Here is a 22,975-nt window from a genome sequence, read left to right on the forward strand (position 1 = left end):
ATTGTTAGAGTTGTGTAAACCAGATTAATTGTTATATGTTGTAAGGTTAATATAAAAGATTTTAGCAAAACATTCGGCATGGTGCGTTCGAAGTCACAAAATACTGTATGTTTACCAAATTTTTTGACACTTACAAATTTAATTTAGTTTAAAAATTTTCCAACTTAAAATTGAATCTATAACCCACGTATACTGTTCTAAAACCTCATTTCATTTATGAAGTGAGATTCGTAACATTTAACAATACGGCTAATGTAACGGTAATGTAATTGAGTATGATCCGGCTTTACAAATTGGGGTATTGGGTAATGTTTTCATGAAGAAAAAGAAGCATGAGCATGTTATAAGAGGATAAATAACTACAATTAGGGCAAAGATTCCTTCACGATGGGGCCCCACGTGGGTATGGATGGGCACAGTGTCCGGTGGGTTGGGGAACAGTGCACAAACCCCAACGGACCCACCCGTTGCCTCTTTTCTGGACCGGTCTGGTTCGGTACGGTTCGGTTTCTGTCCTGAGCCACCCTTTTTCCCACTTGTATATATAGCTCCTATTCCATTCATCACCTTCCTCATTATCATCTACAGCGTTTAAAGAAAACATATACCCTAAATAATTGCCCTCTCCCTTTTTTATCTCTTACACTCATTGATCACTTCCAAAAAATTATTGTTTCTTAATCTGTGATCGGTTTAGTGAAAATGAAGACGACCGGTTCGAATGTGGGAGGAAGGAAGAGGAAGATGTGGAGCCGTGGAGTGGGAGGAGTGGTTAGAGAGCAAAAGGCTAAGCTTTACATCATAAGGAGGTGTGTTGTCATGCTTCTTTGTTGGCATGACTAACAAAAGATAAATCATATCAGTATTGTCTCATCATTATCGGCTTAACGAAGACTAACCAAATATTTCGTTTTTTGTGTTTCGTTTTTTGGTTTTTGCGGGTTCTTACTTATAACCCTTGGGAAGAAGCTTACATGTATTGGCTTCCATACGGAGCTATATATGTATTATTTTTTGTAGTTCTGTTTCTTCCGAATGAAGGGTTTTTTTTTTCAGATGTAAAGTTGCTAATCTGTTCAATATCTTTTGTTTTTGTTTATCGCTGATCAAGTTTCTTTATTAATTCTAACATTTGGTTCTGAAATAAAGACCTTAATTCACACTAAAAATTCATAAAGGTTGTTTCACTTTTTCATATAAATTTACAGTTAAAGGTTTGAACATCTCCTTTATAATTCTATATCATAATAATAATAATAATAATGGAAGTAACAACATACATGATCTAATTTATACAAATATGAAGTGTGAAGGATTTCATTCCTTAAACAAATATTATTATGAATTATTGAAAAGCTAATTTATTGTATTTATTTTTTTTTTATTTTTATATTTTATTGACTTTATTAGACTTCTTCCCTATTTTTCATATTTTCATAGTTTGTTATTTTCATATTCCGATTTCTTTTCTCATTTTTCAACGTTTTTATCTTTATACTTTTCAAAATTGTTTTTCATCAACTTTTTGTTCTTCTTCTTTCTACCTTTTTTCATTTTCCTGTTCATCATCTTCGACTTCTACTTTTTTTTGGATTTTTTTTATTTTCATTTTTATTTTGTTTCGTTTTTTATTCTTACTTGTTTGATGTTTGATGTATGTATTCTTTTTTTTTTAACTTCGTCTTCATCTGTCGTTTTAATTATATTTTAATTTTAATTTTTTCTCCTATTTTTAATTTTTTTATTGTCTCTGAACTTTTTTTATCATCATTTTTTTCTATTTTTTTTTTCAGTTCTTATTATTATTCTTCTTGATAAAAAATGATAATTATAAATAGTGTAGTAATAATTAAATCATGAATTTTAGTATTAATACTAGTTTTTTCTTTTAAAAAAAAATAAAAAATAATAGTTATTAAATGTGTGTGAATTAATTGAATCATTCAGTTTTAATTTTTTGTGCTATGTGGACATTCTATATGGAGAGAAAACTCTCTAATTATATAATAGATTACAGGAAACATATAGGTGAACCAAAAAAAACAAATGCTATTTAGAACTAATGTTATTACCTGATTGGCATATATATGTAGAATTCACGTTTAGGAGTTTGTGGAATTAATTAATAGTTAACCGAGTAAAGAATTAAGCGAGTTGAACCGAATTATCTAAAGTTTTGGTGATCGCCCCCTAATATGCCACGTGTACGATCTTGATCGACACTAAGTGGGAGAAAAATACTACAAAACAGATATTATTAAAAAAAAAAAAAACTAAAAAGGGCCAAAAGGCATGGATTTTTATTTTTTATACCGAAATCACAAACAAAATACACGGATTTTGATTTATTCTCTCTGTCTCAGATAAAGTGTGCAGGTTGATAGGCCACTTCAAAGGGATTCTGGTGTCTGTTGTTGTTCTTGTCTGCTAAGAAAAAAGAGAAAATCCAAGTTTTAAAACTACCAACTTATGAAATAGAATAAAATCATATCCCTTTGAATTATCGATCACATATGTAGTCTATATACCAAAATGATATATTATACCATTGAAACTTTAAGTTGTCTGATTATAAAAAGGTGGAGAGACGAACAGAGCATAAAAAGGGGCCTTAACATTTTGTGAAATGAAAACACTATTGTTGTCGGCCAATTTAAAGAGGCGTCCCCTCGTCTATTTTTTTTCATAATCACATACGCCGATGTAGCAATAATGAGTAGACAGAATAATATCAAAACCAATTAGATTATGCACACCCAAAAAAAAATCATGTATCAACTATCATCAGTTCCTTACCTACTCTTTTTATAAATAAGCAAAACTGGACTATGCACAAAATACTGCAAAAGTAGAGTTTAGACTTTAGAGGTCTTTGAAAAATCAGAATTACTTCCCTTCTTAACCATTAATACTTGTATCTTTGCAAATTGTATAATGATCACGAGTTTTTGTTAATGACAGTTTGCGTAAATTTTTACGTTGAGATGCTTTTTGGTTAATATCATTTTTCAAAAAAAAAAATCCGATAATCATGTCTTTGTGAACATTTGGGTAGAATGTGAAATATTCTCCCACGGTCGTTTTGGTCTAAAACGTGTACGTATATACGAGGGTCAAGCAATGTATGTTTAACAACAAAAATAATTATGTTTCCAAACTGGAGCATCCAATCATGTATTATATTTCTCGACAACATAAATCACATTTCGATACAATCAAAAATTAATTACACGAGGAAAAAGGAAACTAATTTTGTAGACCTCGTTACTTTGTTTACAAACGAAGCGAAAGAGAAACAAATGTTGATGACATTTACGAATGGTTTACAATATTATATCTACATCCACCGGAAAACGAATTGGATTTTCCTTTGCAAGTTGTAACATATATATAAATGCTTGCTTCATCATTAATAATAAAAAAAAAAAAAACCAAACAAGCAACGAAGAGAAGACAAAATATTCTTCAGTATGCTGGTCTGAAATCTACACATCGTATACAGGCATACGTTCCTCGATCAGGACACGACAAATCGGACATTTCTTGCACTTCTCGCAACACGTACTGAACAACAAAAACCAGATAAAAAATACCCAAAAAAATATCTTTAGAAACAAAAATGACTGTTTAAGTGAGATAAGAGAAAAAAAAGGAAGCAGCAAGGTTTGGTTTACCTGCAGAGGACGTGATGTCTACATGGGAGCAGAACCACATTGATGGGATCTTCAAAGCAAACTCTGCAAAGAATCTTCTCCTGAAATTCAAGTTTTTGGTTTTGTTTTGGGTAAGCAATTCGTTACTTCCATGGCCGTTATTGAACATACAAATTGCGGAAAATGAGTTGAGATGTATTACGTTTTGAAGCTTTTCGTACTCCTGCTGGCTATAATTGGTGATATCTGTTTGCTCACTCAATGCAGCTTGCAGTCTCCATATCTGGTTAGGAGTTTAAGATCTTGCTTGGTTTCAGAATGTTTAATATGAAATGACTTAAAAGTCTCTATGTGTAAGTACTTTACCTCTTCAACAAGATCAGACTTTGGCATTTTCTTCACAACCTCTGGTGAGAATGTGTTGTATCTAAAAACAAAAGGAGCCAAACATAGTGTTACATAAGTCAAAAGAGCCAAATTTGTCATATTAGCAAAAGATGAGAGCTTTACCCTGTAGCTTCTCCAGAGTAGAGCCTAGCTTGTTCCTCTCGGCTTCCTTCATCGATGGACCACCAGCCAAGTAATCTGTTGATTAAGATAATGAGAACGATGAATTGTTTAGGAGGACTCAGTCACGAAAGATTTCTAATTCAGTTTGTTTGCAGCTTGTACCTTGCACCATGTTGAAAGAATCCCAGGAACTCACGAGCTGATGATGTTGCAGTAAAATATCTTCCATAAGAACCACCACCACTAGTTATTAACAAGAAAGACTTCTCCACCAATCTATATGTAGCAAAAATAACCCCAGCTCCTTGTAGCAGGAAAAGAGGTACAAACAGAACTAAAATCGGAATGTTTTTAGCAGAAGCTGGCGTTCCCTGGAATGACATTAAAGAGTATCAGCTCAAACCAGGGAAAAATATCATGTCTAAAAGCAATGGATTTGTCTGTGATGTACCTCTAAGCGCATGAAAAGGATGATTTGAAAGGTAATGAATGGAATTTTCATAACATGTCCACCAATATCTTGGAGACCGCATATTCTGTTGCTCTGCTGATGCTCTTCATCAGCGGTTACAACTAGACCTCTGTTCCAGTCCAGATATCTCACTACCATTGAAGATGAGCTAGGTTCCGGTATGTGTGTATACCTATGAATCGACTGATTGCTCCACTTTGTACAGACAAGAAAGGCAAAGCACTCTGCAATTCTGTAGGTTGAGAAGAAAAAAGATAGTTCAGTACTAGTAAAGAAGACACTTTGTATAGTTCAAAAGGACTTCAAGAAGGAAAGTAGTTTACCCAAAGTTTATAAATAAGTCCCACCATCCCAACGCAGCTACATCACCTATACAAGGCTCGAGACATAACAGGTTCAGAAACAAAAGAAACAGACTGAGACTTGGCAGAATCGGTAATATCAAGATAGAAAGATGTGGAACAAGAACAATAGTAACGAGGCAGTTGATTCTACAAAATTACACACACCCTAACTGTTTAGACATGGCAGTCACCATATAATCTTTTTTCTTTAGCTTTTAGTCGAACTTGTGGACATGGGAAGAACAACGTCAAGAATACCTCTAAGGTTGTAGTTGGAATTAAGTAAAAGAATAGTTAAGTAAATGTGCAACATACCACATAATTTAAGAAGAGTGAAGGTTGTGGCGGCAATGAAGAAAACCATAGATATAGAAACCCAGAAGTGCTACAAAACAAATACACAATGTCAGAACCAACCTGCAGATGCAAATCAAAAAGATTAAAGAACAAGCCAAACCAAATTTTTTTGTTTCATATTAAACATATAGCCCAGACAAAAGAGAAAAGGGCATATGTGAAAAAGTTTCAGAGCTTTGGGGTCTGAAATGCCTGGACAAGTTCCCATGTATATGGAAAGCAACTTACGGGAAGTGTTTCCCATATGGCTTCATCACTCATAGTTTCCTCATCTCCAGGCATGAGTGTCCTGCACATTCTGCAGGAAACATTTCCTGTCAGTCTTCCACTAAGGGCAAAAGTAAACAACCTTCCAAATGGAAACAAGATTCTGTTGTGCGGTACTCTAGAATAGTAAGAAGAGTGAACAAAATCAAACCTTAAAGCTTTGATGAAATACCTGACATTATCTACCAAAATTGCTACCTCGAATGCAAGCAACGGTAAAAAGACAATCTTCAAGTCAACAACTGCAAAACACAGACACAAACCAAAAGTTAATATAAATCCATTTGTCGTAGTGTTGTGATTAGTGAACATAAGTAATTGAAAGAAATACCATATTTATCTTCAAGATGCACACAGAGCAGGATCTCAAAAGCAACAAGCAGTGGCGTTGCCATGACTGAGTGAAACGGAGCCCACTGGCACAAGACACAAGACCAAATTACAACTTGGCAGGTTACAACAATCTACTAACTATGAGTAAAAGGTTCAAGTTGATAATCAAAATGTGTCGTACATGCCGATCATGAGGCATTGATGGAGCAGGGAGCGAAAATCTACCGCGCGCAATCACAGCATGAAAAAACCACAATGGTGTAAATATAAACCTGTAAACACAGATAAAACAAACACTCAAAAATTAAACCAGAGTGAAAGTCTTCATCTTTAAGGATGGTAAAGAAGATGCTACTTCTACTAACAGACATCAGCAAAGATTCAAAGTGATAAAACTAAGACGAGTTATCACAATTCTACTGGCCCAAAACTCCAAAATCCAATTTTTTTCAATTTTTGATTCATCCAATTTCTCAATTTTTGCAAATACCAAAGACAAGTCAAGGGCACCAAACTTAAGAAGAAAAAAACTGACCACCAAGAATGAGAAACGACATGATCAAGCTTGAGAGCGAGAAGAAGCGTGAAGGAGAAGAGCAAACCATGCGCGGAAACCGCTTGGAATGACTTCCAGACTCTTCTCCAGCTCATTACTCTTCTCTGCACCAACATTTCTCTATAACGAAACCCTAAGACTCTCAAAATCACTCGGGCCTTTATTTGCACAGTTCAGAATCAAGATCCGATCGAGAGGAAATTTGAGATTCACGGGGAAAGTTTCAAGAAGGAAGCAACACAGAGAAGAAGAGAATTGAGATTGTTCTTGGAGAAAGAGACATTTTCCGTTCTCTTAACAAAAAGCCTGAGCTTCCACGCCAAAGGCAGATGACAGAAAGCTTCGTTACCAAAAATACCCTTTTACTTTTTGCAAACGACTGTGGATAGTAAAAGGGTAATTCAGGAAATATAATTTAGAGTGGATTAGATGTTCTTAATTCTCTCTTATTTCTCGAATAGAATGAGACATTACAGTGCTTATTGGTTAGATATATTTTTTAAAAAAACATTTGAGGTGACATGGCATTAGATAGTTTTGTCGTCATTTTGGGTCTAAACACAATTTATTATACATACTCTTGCGTTTTGTTAAGTTTTTTTTTTCCTTTTTGGTCAACGAATTCCCTAACTATATAAAGAGAAGACAAAAAAATCTTCAAGTACTGAGAACAAAATCTAAAACTTCCTTTTTCATATTGAAATTTATTCTAAGAAAATAATCTTCAATTTGTAAAATATTACAATAAATGTAAAACTTTCGACTTAAATATTGATTGGTTCACCCACTATCACCTACAAATACAGCATTTGCTGTTGGTAGTGGTTAGTGGCGTTTTATAACAATCATAAATATTGCTGCAAACTGCTCCGTATCGTTTTATATACCGCTAAAATCTAAAATCTGCTTCTTGTCAGTGTTTGCGGTTGTGGACGATAGCGGTTGATTCAAAAAAATGTACGTTAGAAAAAAAATGGAAGATCACGTTAAAAATAATTAATTACAAAATTGGTTTGTTATAATTCTTTTTTTGTTATTCAGAAAGTTACATAATCAAACGAGATGACATATGTATTACTTCAACGGATCATTGTGAAAAACAAATTGAAGATAAAGAACCTAGATTTTTGAATGCACTTCAGAAAGAACATATTTGGAAGAATATTACTGAGCAATTTGAAGTTGATTTGAGTTGGGGTCGTGCAAAAAAATAGATTAGATCAATTGAAGAAATTTTACATCATGTATAAGACAAATCCAGAATATCCACTTATTGAAGCAAATTTGTTCAAGTTTATTACGTTAACTAAACATAATTTTGGGTGATGTTTCCAACAATTAAAATACAATATGTTATTATAAAATTGATTAGTTTTTAAATAATTATTTAGTATTTATTTATAATTTCTTTATTATTAATTATTTTGAACTAGTAATTTTGATATTATGCATAATAATATAGTTTTTATATTTGTTTATAATTAGATATGATGTTTATTTTGGTAATTTTATGTTTAACTGTTAAACTTCCGCTGGTTTGCCAGTCAAAAATGTCTCGCAAACGGATCCGCCTTAAAAAGTTAAACCAGTCGTACAAACCGCTTAATAACGTTCAAAATCGCAACCGCCCACTTTCGTAAACTCCGACACTCGCAACTGTAACCGCTGCATTTAAACCAGTCAGACTTTTAATACAGACTCTGTTGTCATACACAATTCAAAGTAAAGTATTTTATACTTTATAATACATTAACTAATCAATTTTAGTTAAATTATACATTGATTTTTAACCGATGATAGTGGATGATACATACTATGTCATAATCTTTTTATATTATTACGAATTGCCTTTTATATTTTTTATATCATTTCACAAAAAAGCATTAGATGTTTAAACAATTAAATTAAATCATTTCTAGTAGTTTTTTAGTTTTTTTGTAGTGTTTTCTTTTACCATTAATTTTTACCTCTTTTAAATATTTTAAGACAGCTTATCTTTCCCTAGAGATGTCAGACGGACTGGTCTGCGTCCAAATAATCCAATCGTTGCGGTTTTTTCTTTTTGCAAACTGCGCGGATCAACCAACCGCGGGTTGCGAACGAAAAATATGTGTCCAAACCCGCTCTGCATTATCCTACGGATCAGCGGGTCAACTCGCGAGTCGAGCAAAAACCAAAAAGTATATATTACGATGCTCGATGCTACATTTTGATACATAAGCTCAGAACTTAGTTCAATGTTTTTATTATATTTGTAGGTTTAGTTCTTCTCCAAATATACAAATTAAAAAAGAAGAAGCAAATATACAAGTTTTAACCCAAATAAAAGTATACAAATAATGGTCCTAATGGAAGAAGAAAAACTAAAAACCATAAGAAGTTAACGTTGTGAAGTTTTGCCGGTTTGGAAAACAAGATAATGGCATAATATGAAACTTCACCACTTTGTAATTTAGAGTTGCCATACTTCATAGGAAGCCAAATTGATACCCTCTTTAACTGACTAGTGAGTTTCTCAAAGTCTAATTGAATTTGATAAATTCAAAAATTGATGATGATGAAATAGACAAATTGATTGGAGTTCATGGTGTAAAAATCCACCTTAAAGCAGTGTTGATTCAAGAAAATATTTACAGTACTAAATATGGAGTTTATTGTGTAACTTTATCACGATCTTTTTTTTCAAAAAGTCTCAAGGCGTCGCCAAAGTTTTGTTTTTTTTTTGTAAAACCCATCAATTATGTTGCCGTAAGTGATGGAATCAGATTTGAATCCTCATTTCACTATTTCATGGTAGCAGAGCTCTGTAGCGGTGACATCACTAACTTCCTTTGACCGATTTAATGTACAAAACTTTGTTTTGTGAAAAACGCTTCGTTTTTTGCGGGTTATTCGTAAATCTGTAAAACCATGACGGGTTAGCTCAATAAATCCACAGCTCGCTATGGGTACAATTCGTTAAACCCACAAAATCATGAATACTCAATTATGTATCCAGATCCACCCTGCAGCGGACTTACATAGTTACATGGGCCTGGTCCGCGGGTTGTGGCCATGTTGACATCTTTACTATTCCCCTTTTTCACTTACAGTTACAGCTATCTGTTACCAATCGGATAAAAATACTATAACTATTCAATGGTTTTGACTTTTGTGAGAAGAGAATACAAAAGTCGTTCCTCTTAATTCATTAATTAAATAGCAATGTCTTGTCGTGCAAGTATATCATGTCCGGTTACAGATTCTTTGTTTTTGATAATATTTATGGCAGTTGTCAAACAATAATGGTTCGGTATGCTATAATAACAGTGAATAAAATATATTTTTTCCAAAAACAAATCCGGAAAACACAAGTGTAATAATCGCAGCTAGTCAGCTAAGCACAGTTTATATAAAGTTTATTTTGTTAAAAATGGAGCAAATCAAAAATTTAAGATGGATATTCGCTCCGTTCTGGTATAAGTATATATATATATATAAATAATAATTCATATAAAATATATAATGATTATATATTTATGTAATTTTTGTGAATTTTTGTTTATAAATTTGATTATTATAAATATTAAAGTTTAATAAATTAAGAAAAAATGTTTTTTAAAGAAAATAATGTCATTCTTGGCTAAATTTTGAAATTTTTTATTTTATTTTAAATATATTTTTATGGAGCAAATCGGATATCAAGCAAATATTTGGATTTTTGACGGATATCCGATAAAGTGGATATCCAGATAATTACGGAGCTAATAAAGATCAGAAAAATGATTATCCGGACGGAGTGGAGCGGATCACGGATATCCAAAAATCCAGGATATCCACTCCATGCCCAAACTGAAAAAACCAAACTGAACCAAACCAAAATAAATGATTTGGTTTGGTTATGGTGTAACCTAAAAATCCACTTGATTTTTATATTTATTGAATTTCGGTTTTGATTTAGTTCGATTTAAAACCACAAAACCAAATGAGTTTTTTGGTTTTTAAATTTAACATAAAATAACTTATATTTTTAATTTTTTATTAATTATGATTTTTTCTAAGGCACTTGGACACTTGGACTTATGTTAATTGTTCATAGGGCTTTAAAATTATGATTTAAGATTTAAACAAAATCTTTACAAGAAAGTGCGTACTCATTATTTTTTCATGGTTTATATTAAAATATATTTATAATTCTCAATGTTTATTATTGTTAATTTTGTTGATTCATAAACAACATGAGGAGACGGACAATTGTGGATTAGGAGGTTGACAACAATCTGAATTTTATTTTATCTTTTTTTTTAGGTTGTTGTAATCTTGAATTTTATAGATGATTTGGATTTACATTTGGATTTTCAGTTTTTGAAGTTTTTTTGCAGTTATTAGCTTAATATATTATTATCATTTATTTTATTTTTGTTTATTATATGAAGTATGAACATTTTTCAGTTATAAAATCAACTAAAAATCATAACTGAGCCAAACCAAACCGAACTAAATTGAAAAATTGGTTTAATATGGTTTCGTTTATTATGAAACCGTTAAACCAAAAACCATAAAAAAACCGAACCATAGCAAACCAAAATACATATGGATTTTAAATGGTTTAAATATTGTATTGAAAAATTAACTAAATATTTTCTTGCGAACGCGGGTTTATTATCAAATCAAAATACACCTAGTAAGGTTAAATCTAAATGGTGCAAATATAATTTATAAGATTAGGGTGTTTCAATTTAAATCTAGGCTTGTATCCGCACATGTTTTATTTGACATATATTTTTATAAATATATTTATATTGATATATATATATATATACGTAATTAATTATAAGAATATGATAATTTGTTTGATTGTTTGGTATTAGTTTTTTTTTAAAACAAAATCTTTATTAAACAAACAATAATTTTTTTAGGATTAAAAGTAGGGTAAGAAGGAAAATTATTCTATAATTTTAGAAATCATAAACAATGAGTAAAAAAAACATAGATAAATGCCACATTTTTCTGGGTTGAATTGCTTAAAAACATATAATTAAGATTTAGGCTCTAGTGAGCTTAGAGATAACCTGCGGAATAATGGAATTGTGTTTTTAAACACGATTCCACAGGTTTTTTGCAACCTCTTCAAACCGACTTAACATATTTCTATAGCAAGTCCCAAGATCATAAATCATTTTTTTTTCCATTTAGTGAGACTGAATTTTTCTAGCAGAACATCGTCTCTGACTCTCAGGAGTGCTGATGTGGCGAGCAGTGAGAAAAATTTCACCTCTTTTCATATATACTAGGAGAGAACCCACACATATGCGCGGATTTTATTTTAATTTATATTTTAAATAATTTTGAGGGTTTTTTATGTTTACTATTAATTTTGGTTAAAAATATTTATATTTTCTTCTTGATGATACATTATTTGTAATCTCTTCTACAACAGTTGTGTCAAATAGTCTAATTTTTCTCTCTGGATAATATGGGATGAAAAATCTACTATTTTATTTTTTGTATGAAAACATAATAGTTACTTAAAAATATACGTTGGATATCAGAGAGAAATATTTATTTAGTTTTTGATCTTCATATTTTTTTTATTCTTGTAAATCTTACTAATATAGTACTTGTTAATTTTTTTTAATTTACAATTTTGAATTTTTTTATTATATATATTTTATTGATTTAGTTTTTCTATTTAAAAAAAATCATATATGTCTTTTAAGTTATCTATTGTCTATATAAAATATCGGAGATTAATCGGAGATTCATTGAAAATTAGTTTTTATATTTTATTTTAATTATTTTAATATTTTTTTAATATTATTCATTTTTTAAGATTAATTTTTTTATATTAAATAATATGAACTAAAGTTTGTATAAATATGTGTCCAATGATAGATTTAGAAGACATATTGGTGTGCTGAAGACCCAAATTGTACTTAAGCATATAAATACTCTTAATAATTTTTTTAAAATAGGTCTTTTGGTTTGTCCCACATCGACAAACTTGGATTATTTGAGAGGGGAAGCTACACTATAAATAAGAATCTTCATCTTCTGTTAATCTTCACGTCCAAGCAGTGGCCCATTCCGAGAGCTAAGTTGAGCCCGATTTTCTACTGAATTAAGGTTCACTCCTGAGTTAAGATTCACTCCTGTTGGGCCCGATTTTGAACTTCAATAATCGAGTTTTTTTTTAAAATTGCGGTTTAAAATCGATTAGGTGGCCTATTTTTGAACACAGCGGACAGGTCGCGCTCTCGGGTAAATTTTGTATATAAAATAATTTATAAGATAAAATTACTAATCTTCTTCTTCCGCCGTAACCGAATCATTCGAAATTGGCTGATTAAGCTGTGCAATCCGGTTTCTTTTCTAATCCGGTTTTTAAATATAAAAATTGGATTTAGAGTTCTTATCCTTGACGATGAAATTTTCTTTTGTTAATTGCTAGATAAAAAATTGGATTTAGAGTTTTTATCCTTCCGTCATGCCAAAGCGTAACAAGGAAGAAATTGTTTTTGATGACGGAGAGCACAAGAACAGTGAAGAATATCCTATAGCCATTGGAGATGGCTCTGAAGAAGACGATAATGAGAGTAATGAAGATCTTAGCTTGAAGATATTAGAGAAAGCGTTATCGAGGCGTGATTCCAATAATTCAAAGGAGATAAGTATGTTGGATCTATCCGGTTCTGGTGTAGTAAGTATTGTGATTTTCAATGGAGAAAACTCAAAGAGTAGTAAGAAGATGAAGGAAACCAATCCAGAAGATGCCCACGAAATTGTTAGTATAAACGATTTTCTTTTTTGTCATAACTTTTAAAATTAGTTGTTTTTTATTTCAATGTTGTTATTTGTTAAGGAAAGTTTGATGCTTGTGTTTAATGCTCTTTGGTTTTTCTTAATTTGTATCAGTCCATTGGTTCAAAAGACCAAAGTGAGGATAAGATGGTGGAAGATTTAACAAAAGGAAAAGATGATGATGATAATGTTAAGGTTGAGAGATATGCTGAACCGAAAGCTGGAGAAATATCTAGTAATATGGTTTTGAAAAAGCTTCTTGTGAGTTGAAATCACTGCTCTTTATCTTTCATATTTTTTATTGGGGAATACTTCTCTGTGATGAACATTGTTGGGGTTTTGTGTTATTCAGCGTGGAGCGAGGTACTTTGACCCTCTTGATGCTGGGGAGAGTTGTTATAGTTGTGGAGAGCAAGGGCATGTAACTGTTAATTGTCCAACTCCAATCAAGCGTAGGAAGCCTTGCTTTATATGCGGGAGTTTGGAACATGGTGCAAAACAGTGTTCAAAGGTGCGGTTTTTAAGCTTACTGGTCGGCGTTTTATGTAGCTGCCTCGCTTTTCTTTTCTCCAATATACTCATAAGGCTTACGTATAAACTCGTAGAATGTTTGAGTGTAGTTGTGTGGTTCGCATGGAAGATATAGGACGACTAGTGAAGTTATTATTGCATAGGATGATGTGTGTATTTTTTTCTTGTTTCTATAGGGACATGATTGTTATATTTGCAAAAAAGGTGGCCACCGGGCAAAAGATTGTCCGGATAAGTATAAAAGTGGGTATAAAACAGCCATATGTTTAAGATGTGGAGACTCTGGACATGACATGATTTTGTGCAAGTATGAGTACTCCCTGGATGATTTAAAGGTAACTTCGTTTTCATGAAACTTAATACTCTTGCTTAGTATAGTTAGATTATATGGTAGATCAGACGGATGATAATGTTATATTTCTATATTTACTTTGACCAGGATATACAATGCTATGTCTGTAAAAGCTTTGGCCATCTATGCTGTGTTGAACCGGGTAACTCACTGTTATGGACTGTGTCTTGCTATAGATGTGGTCAGCTGGGTCACATTGGACTGGTAAATTGTTACGATTTTGCTTTTGGATCATCCACACCGTCGATTACAGAATTGATCTATTCTCATTTTAGTTAAAATAGTGATGCAGAATTCGTCATCTGACTAAAGTAGATTTTCTCTTTAGGCTTGTGGTAGGTACTATGAGGAAAGCACCGAAAAAGATTCTGCTAGTTCATGTTTTAGGTGTGGGGAAGAAGGGCATTTCTCACGTGAATGCCCGAATTCGTCGAGCATTAGCACTTCACATGGCAGAAACTCACCTAGTTTATGCTACAGATGTAATGGAGCAGGACATTTTTCTCGTGAATGTCCGAATTCCTCTCAAGTAGGTCTTTTTCTCTCCATTTGGTGCTTTGAGCTTTTCAATTCTTTCATTTTTCTCTCATGTTATGACTTAGAGTTCCATTTTTCTACATGTAGGTCTCCAAGAGGAATCATGAGTTATCTACTCCATCACATAAATCTAACAAGAGAAATAAACAAAACTCGGAACACACTCCTACTCCCCATGAATTCAACAGGAAGACGAAGAACAAAGAAAACACTGAACACATTTCTACTCCCCGTGAATCCAACGGAAAGACGAAGAATAATAAGAATAAAGAAAACTACGGTCGCTGGTAGTATCAATTGATATTGTCAGAGACGATTATTATGCTTGATGGTGTTTGTTGGGATCAAATGTTAGCTTCACTAGACCTCTTGTATTTGATTTGGGCACTGATGTCAGCTTCTTGTTGTTTTGTTCTCTTCTCTTACGCAAGTAGTTTGTTCAGTCTTCATTTCCTTTGCTCAAGTAAATTGCTCAGATTTTCCTTTGTTATATCTGTTCTTTAATTTAACTTTTGAAAAAAAAATTGTATTTGTTATCAAACATGATTTCATTTATAAAATTGATTTTTGTTTTCCTTAATTAACTGGATTGGTTGCTTACAAGAAAAGTAGAAACATAAAGAGGATGTCTTTTCTAAATTTTTAAAAATATTAATAAACAAGTACATATTTTACTGTAGAAATTTATCATGTTCTTGAGGTAGCTCTTAATTTCCACTCCGGATAGCTTTTAAGGATATCTAGGCCATATAGCTCATTTACAACGGGCATTGAAGCCGGAACGGGCAACTGAAACATTGAATCCAAACCAACCTCACCATTCCACATCCTTAGCTGTTTGCGTGCTACTTTAATCGCCTCTCTTGTGGTGCAGTGCACTGAAGCAGCCAGTAGCAACGGAGACTTTCCTGAAGCTGTATTTACACAAACCAGAAAATATGATCATAAAGTTGGTTGCTAGTTTTTGAAATATTGTCTACTATGGACTGACCTTTAGAAGAGAGTACGCGTTTTCATGGCAGCTGCTGTTTAGTATCTCGACGTTGAACTGCCTAGGAATGGTGTCTATTGTCGGTATCTTGTATGTCCATGTGTTGTCTGTCACAACGAGTCCATCCGAATCAGTTATGTACTCTTCAAGCATGAAAAATCCAAGAGCTCCTTCAATCTGCACAAACAATATTTGTAGGTAAAGGTTCCATTTGCTTAAACTTGTGTGCTCTTCTTATTCATATTACATGTCCTAAATCGACAGTCGGATTGAGACTTTTGCCACAGTCATACAAGATATCTGTCTGTAGAACCGTCGTTTTCCCCGTTACAAGGTCTACTTCAACCTATAACAACACCATTGGATTACCAAAGTTGCTCCATTTCCATAACTCAAATTCAGATTTTTAAGGACAGAAAGGTATCGAGAAAGGAAACAAGAACTTGCCTCACTAACTGCAACACCGTAATTGAGGTATTTCGTAGGAGTTTCTTATGGAGAATACAAGTCACTAGCTGATAAGTTCACAGACTGAGCATAGGCCTGCGTTTGATCATAAAAATCTAGAATAAAAATGAAGAAGCATGATCAAGAAACAGAGAATTAAGGAAAAAAACCTGAGAAATCAACTCATTCCAGCTGATTGGACCACCCGATTTCTCTATTAACATTTTTTTTAGAGGTTTCAATATTTCGACTAAAGTTTCACAGTAGAGACGAACAGCTGCACAACTTCCCTCAGATGTTGTGCTACCTTCTATAAAGTTTTCTTGGACCATTTTCAATGTATTTGATTGTACAACTCTTATCTTCCCCACGAGCTCTTCAGTTCCATCGCATTGGAGCAAACCAAAAGCATAACCAATCATTTGCTTCACTTTTGTCCATAGCCTTTGTCCAAGCTCAATTCCACCAACTTTAACAACGATCGAGCTATCTCTCAAAACGCTTACTCTCCCTGGAGTTGCAAACATGAAGTCCTCATTAGTGATGGAGAAAACGAGAGATATTCTCCATATGTTAAACTCGTTGAACGCTCTGACACTCGAAATCTCGTCCTCAAAGTTTAAAGATACACCCAATTTATCCCACATCAAAGAAAGAGTATACTCATGTGGTTCACCAGCACCATCCTTGTAGAAAAGGGCTAAGCACTCGAAAACCAAGAACATAACCAATCATTTGCTTCACCTTTGTCCATAGCCCTTGTCCAAGCTCGATTCCACCAACTTCAACGACGATCAAGCCATCGCTCAAAACGTTTACTCTCCCTGGAGTTGCAAACATGGAGACCTCATAAGTGATGGGTACTCAAGATATCCCTCGTTTTCTCTATATGTTAGACTCGTTGAACGCTCTGACACTCGAAATTTGGTTCTCAAAGTTTAAAGATACACCAATTTATCCCACATTAAAGAAAGAGTATATTCATGTGGTTCACCAGCACCATTCTTGTAGAATAGTGCTAAGCTCTCATATGTATGGAGATTAATCTTTCTTATGGTATCAGCCTCCAAGGATAGACTAGAGGCTACATTTTTGATTATGGCTTCAGCGATATAGGTACCATGCACATCCCCTGGTGCTCTCATGATTGTTTTTCTTAGAAGATTTGTTTTACGAAGCTTGAAATCAAAAGATAAGGCTCCCCAATTGTACTTCTTTAGCGCCCCTAAATTGATAAATTTCACCAAAGAGTTCTGTTACTTCTTCTAAAATCAAAGTTTAACAACATTTTTCTTAGAACCAAGAGAAAATATGTAACATTTATGTCCAGATTATAATCATTTTGTGTCATTTAAGTAAGTTCTCTAAAGATACAATATGAACAAAAAATTGAGTTTGTGAAATTTTTTGATTTAAGAGATGCAAAAATATAAGATGAAAATAAATAAACAAGTTACAATAAGGGACCCGTTCATATAATGGAAAACAAGTTAAAATGTTACCATATGGGTAAATCGATTTGGACTTGGCATGAGGTCATAAGTTACAGAGGACCCAATAAGCACTGTTCACAATTTCTATACACAAAGAAAAAATATTTTTCACAAATATATATATATATATATATTTTAAGATATGCTAATTCACAACTTCGTTGTAATTCTGAAATTCACTTCAAATAATATTTTAAAATATTTATTTATACATCATAAAAAATTATATCAGAAATGCTAGATGTAAATAAAATTTACGCTTAACAATAAATATCTTTTATTCAAATATAAAAAAGGTTAAAACATTAAGCAAAATAATAATATAGTAACAGAAACAGCCTGCACATGCGCGAATACTCATCTAGACTATAAATATTAAAAAAAAAAATTATATCACGTCTGTTCATATTATCATATAATATAAAGATTTTTTAGTTTTAAATATTTAAATTTTTAAACTTTGATTATAAAAATATATAATAATATATCATTTATCATTTTTAGCATTATGAGGATATTGTTTAAGTTTTCAGTTTTAACATTTAAATATAACATAAATTAATATTCTATTAACTATTTTTATAAAAATGATAACAACTGATTTTTGTAATTTTTATAATTAATTTAATCTATAGCTAAGAAAATTTAAACTGAATTAAAATTTAACTTTTTAGAATTATTTTTAAAATAAAATTTAAATATTTTATTTTATTAATTTTTGGAAAAAATAAAATAGATAAATCAAATTAAAAATTTGTTTGGTAACAGAAATAATAGATATCCAGAATTAGAATAGTAGAAAACTAAAAAAAAAATCTGTTTGAACACAAAACATGCTTTTGTTTTAATAAAGAAGATGGCTCAGAATTTCATTACGGTTTTTTTCATTAATTATGCTCTTAGTCTTAGTAGTCCGCCAAGTTTGTAATAAAAACATAAAAGAAAAATATTGTAAAGTATTATGAATTTGTTTCTTGATCATAACAATTATATTCGAAAAATAGCCACTCGAAATATTTGAATAAGTTTTCAATTCCATGGTTGGGCTTTGCTTGGGCTTTTAGACTTTTTCAACACTTCTCTTAAAATAAGAGAGGATCAACAATTGAAACAAAAAGTGTTGTTTGAAGGAGTATATATTTTCATTTTAATGCAAACGGTAGTACACTATTTTGTGGAATCCAAAGACATCTAATTAACAACACGAGCAGTTGGAGCCGTACTTGCAAGTCTCCAAAAAATTTGAGAAATCTAGGAAATTATTTGTGTTTGATTATGAAGTATGAAAACATAAACAAAATAAAATTAAATGTCATGTCAACAGAAAGCCAAAAAAAGGAGTCACAATACTAGACAATCAATATGGCCGTCACTTGGGTAAAAAATGTAAAAAGACATATGAAATGGCAGTTTATGGTACAAATAGTACGTACCAAGCATCATAATAATTAATAACGTTTTACGTACTTCACTTTGTGATGCAATCTTACACAAATACGACGTCGCTTACGTTGGTTCCTCGTCATGACCAATCTCAAATCACAATCACATATCATACATCGATCATGCATTTAAGTGGTCATATCATATACATTCCTCGAGTTAATCTTTAATTTGTCATCTATTCATCCATAATTACTTATCATTAATGGAAGTTTTAACAACCACTATATAAATATGTAATACTCTATTTACAACAAATTGTGAGTAGTTCTTTTACATGTTTTTGTTGTTGTGATGCAGTTTATATAAAGCAATAAAAAAAATGATATAAAGAAAATTAATCATGGAGTTGAGCAAGCTTTTAATTAGTTCGCACTTCGCACCCTTAATAGATGTCACCACGCGAGCCAGGTTATTTTATTTCTTTTTCTTTTTGTTTTAGGCCTAAGTCCTAAAAGTTGGTTGTTTATGAGAAATGGGAATGGATATATGTAAAAAACGTTACACGAAAAAGATTCTACAAGAGAGACGTAAATACACAAGGCAAAAGAGTCAGAGAGGCATCAACGTACGAAGCTCAGAATCCAAACTTGTCTCTTTTTGTTTTTCCCTGGGCCGAACCAGACTAAATCAATAAATGACACACCTCATCTTTGGTACGTTTTTCCTGTTCTTCTTCATTGTCTCTTTTTGGTTTCACTTACACATTTGCAAAAAGACCCAAAAATTAACCACCAAAAATAATTTCAAACCCCACGGATAAATGTTGCCAAAACCCATGCATCATCTTTTGGCCATACATATATCTATAAAAAAAAAAGATGATACAACCAACTCAACAAAAACAAGCAAAAATAAAGTACTTAGAACCAAACCAAGCCCCAACGGATACAAATATCTCCGTTATACATACACACACAAACACACATAATCTATAGTATAACGTGACGTACAACATTTCATCTTCATGACCATCAAGAACACACTTAGATACACCGAAAATGAAAAAAATACGCGATTTGTAAAACCGATTACCTGTGATGTTGTTGTTGTTGTTCGACGATGGTGATAGTATTGTGACTAGTCATTCTCTGTCTCTTAGCATTCCCAGAAGGAGACGATTCCTCCACATTGCTCTTCTCCATAACCGCCTTCAAAGCTTCCTCTATCGTCCCTATACAATACTCTTCCATCTCCTCCTCGCCGGAGCTCTCTTCTCCGGTGATAAACAGCACGTTCTTGACGCGTCCTCCGACTGTAGTTATCTCGGCCTTGAGCGTTTTGAGACGCATCGCTTTCAACGTTTTGATCATGTCCGGCAATAGATCCGACCTGTCTTCGCAACAAAGCGTGGCTTTAATCACGAATCTGCCATCTCCGGTTTCTTCTTCCTCCGAGAAAGCTACCGTTAACTCGTCGCTCTCAGTTGGAACTAAATTTGTCTCCGAGATCACAGAAGTTTCTCTCTTTAACTCTTTCACGTGTTGAATCACTTCAGCTAGTAACGACGCTTTATCAGTCTGCATACCACAAAAAAAAACACATAACATAATTACCAAACATATAATTGTCATTATCGAGGAGGAAATTATGTGGTCGAAGAAGTGATGATTTGGTCCGGCAATAAGGCTTTTATTTTTTTTACTTTTATTCTTTTTAAGCAGCGCCGTTTGTTTCTCTTTAATAGATCAATTAACCAAGAAGCGACATCGACGTTCCATATTCCCACACTTTTTATTTATTCTACAGTCTCTGACTGATTCTCTCCTCGGGAATTTAACAAATACCCACAAGATCATGATTCAAGAGGAAAAAAAACCTTTGAATAACTTAGTTCCTTTTATAAAACCTAAATGTAAAAGAATAAAAAAAGAGACAAAATATGACATGAACTTTCATGTCGCAGCTGCTATGTTTGTCCATTTCAACTCTACACTGTTTCTATAATCTTTTTACATTAAAATTTCCATTTTGAATCTTAACGGTGTGTGATGATGATGATGAATGTGTAAAATATAAAAAATTGGGACTCACTTTGGTGGTGTTTGGTAATATGCTACGGAGCTTAGCGAGATGATTGTTGATTCTTTCTCTTCTTCTTCTCTCAGCTTCACTGTGACTCTTTGAAGCAGCCAAAGCTTTAGCATCCATGATCTCTTGTGCTGTCATCTTCCCTAACTCAGCTTGTAACCCAAAAGGACCCGACCCGGCTTGCACTACCGGACCTAAAGCCTCCGACAAGATCCGAAGCTGTTCATGATGATGATGCGATGCTGACGTGGCTCCACCAAAACCCTCGTATCCGAACTGTAATCCCTGATGATGAGCTCGGCTTCTGTTGAAAAAACTCCCGTAGAAAGATGCTGGAGAAGAAGTAGGAGGAAACGTATCGAACTGTGGTTGGATCGAAGTAGGCCATATTGGAGAGACGGAGTCTTGGGAGAAGATAGTGAATCCGGATCCGACGTTGTTACTCGGAGCTCCGAAAGTTTCGGATTGTGAGGGATCTTGGTGATGATGGTGATGATGGGAGATGAGTTGGTGGAAGAAGAGGTCATTTTGGTAATTTTGTATGTTGTTCATGGCTCCGGAGGAACTTTCTACTTCTTCTTCTTTCTTTGCGCACATCACTCGTTTCTATGAAGACATAAAAGTCTCCATCTTTCTACTCTCTTTCCTCTACCACACACACACACTCTCTCTCTCTCTCTATATATATATATGTGTGTAAAAGATAGGAAAGGTTGGTAAAAGAAGGTAGAAGAGGAGGCAAAAGTTGAGAGAGTTAAAAAGAGACAAAAGCTTGCTTTCAAATGCAGATTTATATAGAAAGCACTTACATGCGTTTGTATATATCTATGGTTCCAAGGATATGTGGAGATTGCAACTTGTGTTTTGTGTTGTGGTGGAATTATTAAAAAAGCAAAAAGGTTAATGGGTTTAAGATTCTTTAGATTATCCATCTCTTTAATTAACGCATTTAGATCTAATACTACTTCATTGCCTATATCTAATTCGAAGATTAGTTTGATTTATTATTTTAAAAAGCATTTCTTCGACCCAAAAAAAAACGCTCTTCAATTTTACTTACATACGTAACAATGTATTGGAATTAAGTTTATAAATTGTTTGTTGTCGTCTTCTATATTAGACCACTAATGTATTTATTAGAGAACACGTGTTTTATTCTATATGTAATAACCACTCCTTTTACTACTAAACTAAATTTAAACCGACGTTATATAATATACATAATAAACCAAAATTGATTTATATAGGCAAACTAGATTGAAAATTGATATTATGATCAGCACCACGCTGTCCGATCTAGGTAGTTAGGTTTACATGGAGGTCGGAACGTACGGACTAATAAACTTCACTCCTCGAGGTTTGAGGGAATCTAATAATTTTTTTTTCAATTAAGTTAGCTCGTCAAAAGTATTATTTGGATAGGCCTATATGCTCGCTTGCCTTAGGGTTTGTTCTCTTTAATTAAGTAGAGTACAAGAGAAAAAAAGAGAGAGAGAGAGAGAAACTTACGCTTAAATTAGTTAAGAGTTAGTGAGCATCAAAATTTAAATACTATAATAGAAAATCTTATATTATTAATAGATAAAGACACTTCAAAAAACATTTGTCTCATGTATTATTTACATGAATGCAATGTTAAGGTATCAATCTTAGAAATCTTTTGAAGGTAGGTTCAACTTATTCCATTAATTACATCATATATCATTAGCAATACTTTGGTTAGAAATTAGTTTATATCAATTATATATTTAATATTTAAATATTTAATTTATAAAAATATTATATTTTTTATATTTCTTATCAACATATTTATAAAAAATTAATACATAATATTACTTATGTTACTAAACATTATATATCTTAACTCATTTTTCTTTG

The 22,975-nt window shown here is 32.6% G+C and overlaps 4 protein-coding genes and 1 pseudogene across 9 annotated transcripts; 2 read left to right on the forward strand and 3 right to left on the reverse strand.

Annotated features, from left to right (window-relative positions):
- The first annotated feature begins 617 nt into the window (after positions 1–617).
- On the forward strand, positions 618–843 carry LOC18008086. Its single transcript, XM_024156261.1, has one exon. The coding sequence runs from the start codon at positions 703–705 to the stop codon at positions 841–843; it is 141 nt and encodes a 46-aa protein (XP_024012029.1). The 5' UTR covers positions 618–702.
- Positions 844–3,239: 2,396 nt separating this feature from the next.
- LOC18009352 lies at positions 3,240–6,805 on the reverse strand. Of its 2 annotated transcripts, none has more exons than XM_024156422.1 (14): positions 6,539–6,805; positions 6,118–6,208; positions 5,935–6,019; positions 5,776–5,845; positions 5,565–5,634; positions 5,295–5,364; positions 4,959–5,004; positions 4,615–4,867; positions 4,326–4,534; positions 4,164–4,238; positions 4,020–4,080; positions 3,856–3,936; positions 3,675–3,754; positions 3,240–3,564 (listed from the first exon to the last, which is right to left on the reverse strand). In XM_024156422.1, the coding sequence occupies exons 2-14, from the start codon at positions 6,133–6,135 to the stop codon at positions 3,486–3,488; spliced, it is 1,197 nt and encodes a 398-aa protein (XP_024012190.1). In that variant the 5' UTR covers positions 6,136–6,208; positions 6,539–6,805; the 3' UTR covers positions 3,240–3,485. The 2 variants fall into 2 exon arrangements, with proteins under 2 accessions (XP_024012190.1, XP_006391092.1); XM_006391030.2 differs by having other exon boundaries at positions 6,472–6,805.
- A 5,732-nt stretch (positions 6,806–12,537) lies between these two features.
- On the forward strand, positions 12,538–15,212 carry LOC18009398 (protein AIR1). 5 transcript variants are annotated; one of them, XM_024151771.1, is made up of 9 exons: positions 12,553–12,597; positions 12,692–12,732; positions 12,923–13,255; positions 13,387–13,533; positions 13,625–13,783; positions 13,980–14,138; positions 14,243–14,359; positions 14,484–14,684; positions 14,780–15,210. In XM_024151771.1, exons 3-9 carry the CDS (start codon positions 12,959–12,961, stop codon positions 14,981–14,983), a joined length of 1,284 nt encoding a protein of 427 aa, XP_024007539.1. In that variant the 5' UTR covers positions 12,553–12,597; positions 12,692–12,732; positions 12,923–12,958; the 3' UTR covers positions 14,984–15,210. The 5 variants fall into 5 exon arrangements, with proteins under 5 accessions (XP_006391093.2, XP_024007539.1, XP_024007544.1 ...); XM_024151776.1 differs by having other exon boundaries at positions 12,571–12,597; positions 12,713–12,732; positions 14,780–15,211; XM_024151774.1 differs by having other exon boundaries at positions 12,591–12,609; positions 12,713–12,732; positions 14,780–15,211.
- Positions 15,213–15,379: 167 nt separating this feature from the next.
- Positions 15,380–19,149, reverse strand: LOC112082887 (annotated as a pseudogene).
- A 707-nt stretch (positions 19,150–19,856) lies between these two features.
- On the reverse strand, positions 19,857–21,749 carry LOC18009397 (transcription factor bHLH30). Its single transcript, XM_006391032.2, has 2 exons — positions 21,101–21,749; positions 19,857–20,586 (listed from the first exon to the last, which is right to left on the reverse strand). Exons 1-2 carry the CDS (start codon positions 21,692–21,694, stop codon positions 20,098–20,100), a joined length of 1,083 nt encoding a protein of 360 aa, XP_006391094.1. The 5' UTR covers positions 21,695–21,749; the 3' UTR covers positions 19,857–20,097.
- Between the last annotated feature and the right edge of the window lie 1,226 nt (positions 21,750–22,975).

Source organism: Eutrema salsugineum, unplaced genomic scaffold (genome assembly GCF_000478725.1).
Source record: "Eutrema salsugineum unplaced genomic scaffold, Eutsalg1_0 scaffold_9, whole genome shotgun sequence".
In the NCBI taxonomy this organism is placed as follows: Eukaryota; Viridiplantae; Streptophyta; class Magnoliopsida; order Brassicales; family Brassicaceae; genus Eutrema; species Eutrema salsugineum.

What these genes read in the sequence shown, in the direction of transcription:
- LOC18008086 (XM_024156261.1), top strand. Translation starts at nt 703, where the DNA reads ATGAAGACGACCGGTTCGAATGTGGGAGGAAGGAAGAGGAAGATGTGG.
- LOC18009352 (XM_006391030.2), bottom strand. Translation starts at nt 6,608, where the DNA reads ATGTTGGTGCAGAGAAGAGTAATGAGCTGGAGAAGAGTCTGGAAGTCA. An exon ending in TCCTTTTCATGCGCTTAGAG is followed by an intron (nt 4,535 to 4,614) that starts GTACATCACAGA and finishes ATGTCATTCCAG; the next exon opens with GGAACGCCAGCTTCTGCTAA. An exon ending in TTCTTTCAACATGGTGCAAG is followed by an intron (nt 4,239 to 4,325) that starts GTACAAGCTGCA and finishes CTTAATCAACAG; the next exon opens with ATTACTTGGCTGGTGGTCCA.
- LOC18009398 (XM_006391031.2), top strand. Translation starts at nt 12,959, where the DNA reads ATGCCAAAGCGTAACAAGGAAGAAATTGTTTTTGATGACGGAGAGCAC. An exon ending in GTGCAAAACAGTGTTCAAAG is followed by an intron (nt 13,784 to 13,979) that starts GTGCGGTTTTTA and finishes TTGTTTCTATAG; the next exon opens with GGACATGATTGTTATATTTG. An exon ending in AATGTCCGAATTCCTCTCAA is followed by an intron (nt 14,685 to 14,779) that starts GTAGGTCTTTTT and finishes TTCTACATGTAG; the next exon opens with GTCTCCAAGAGGAATCATGA.
- LOC18009397 (XM_006391032.2), bottom strand. Translation starts at nt 21,694, where the DNA reads ATGTGCGCAAAGAAAGAAGAAGAAGTAGAAAGTTCCTCCGGAGCCATG. An exon ending in TATTACCAAACACCACCAAA is followed by an intron (nt 20,587 to 21,100) that starts GTGAGTCCCAAT and finishes TGTGGTATGCAG; the next exon opens with ACTGATAAAGCGTCGTTACT.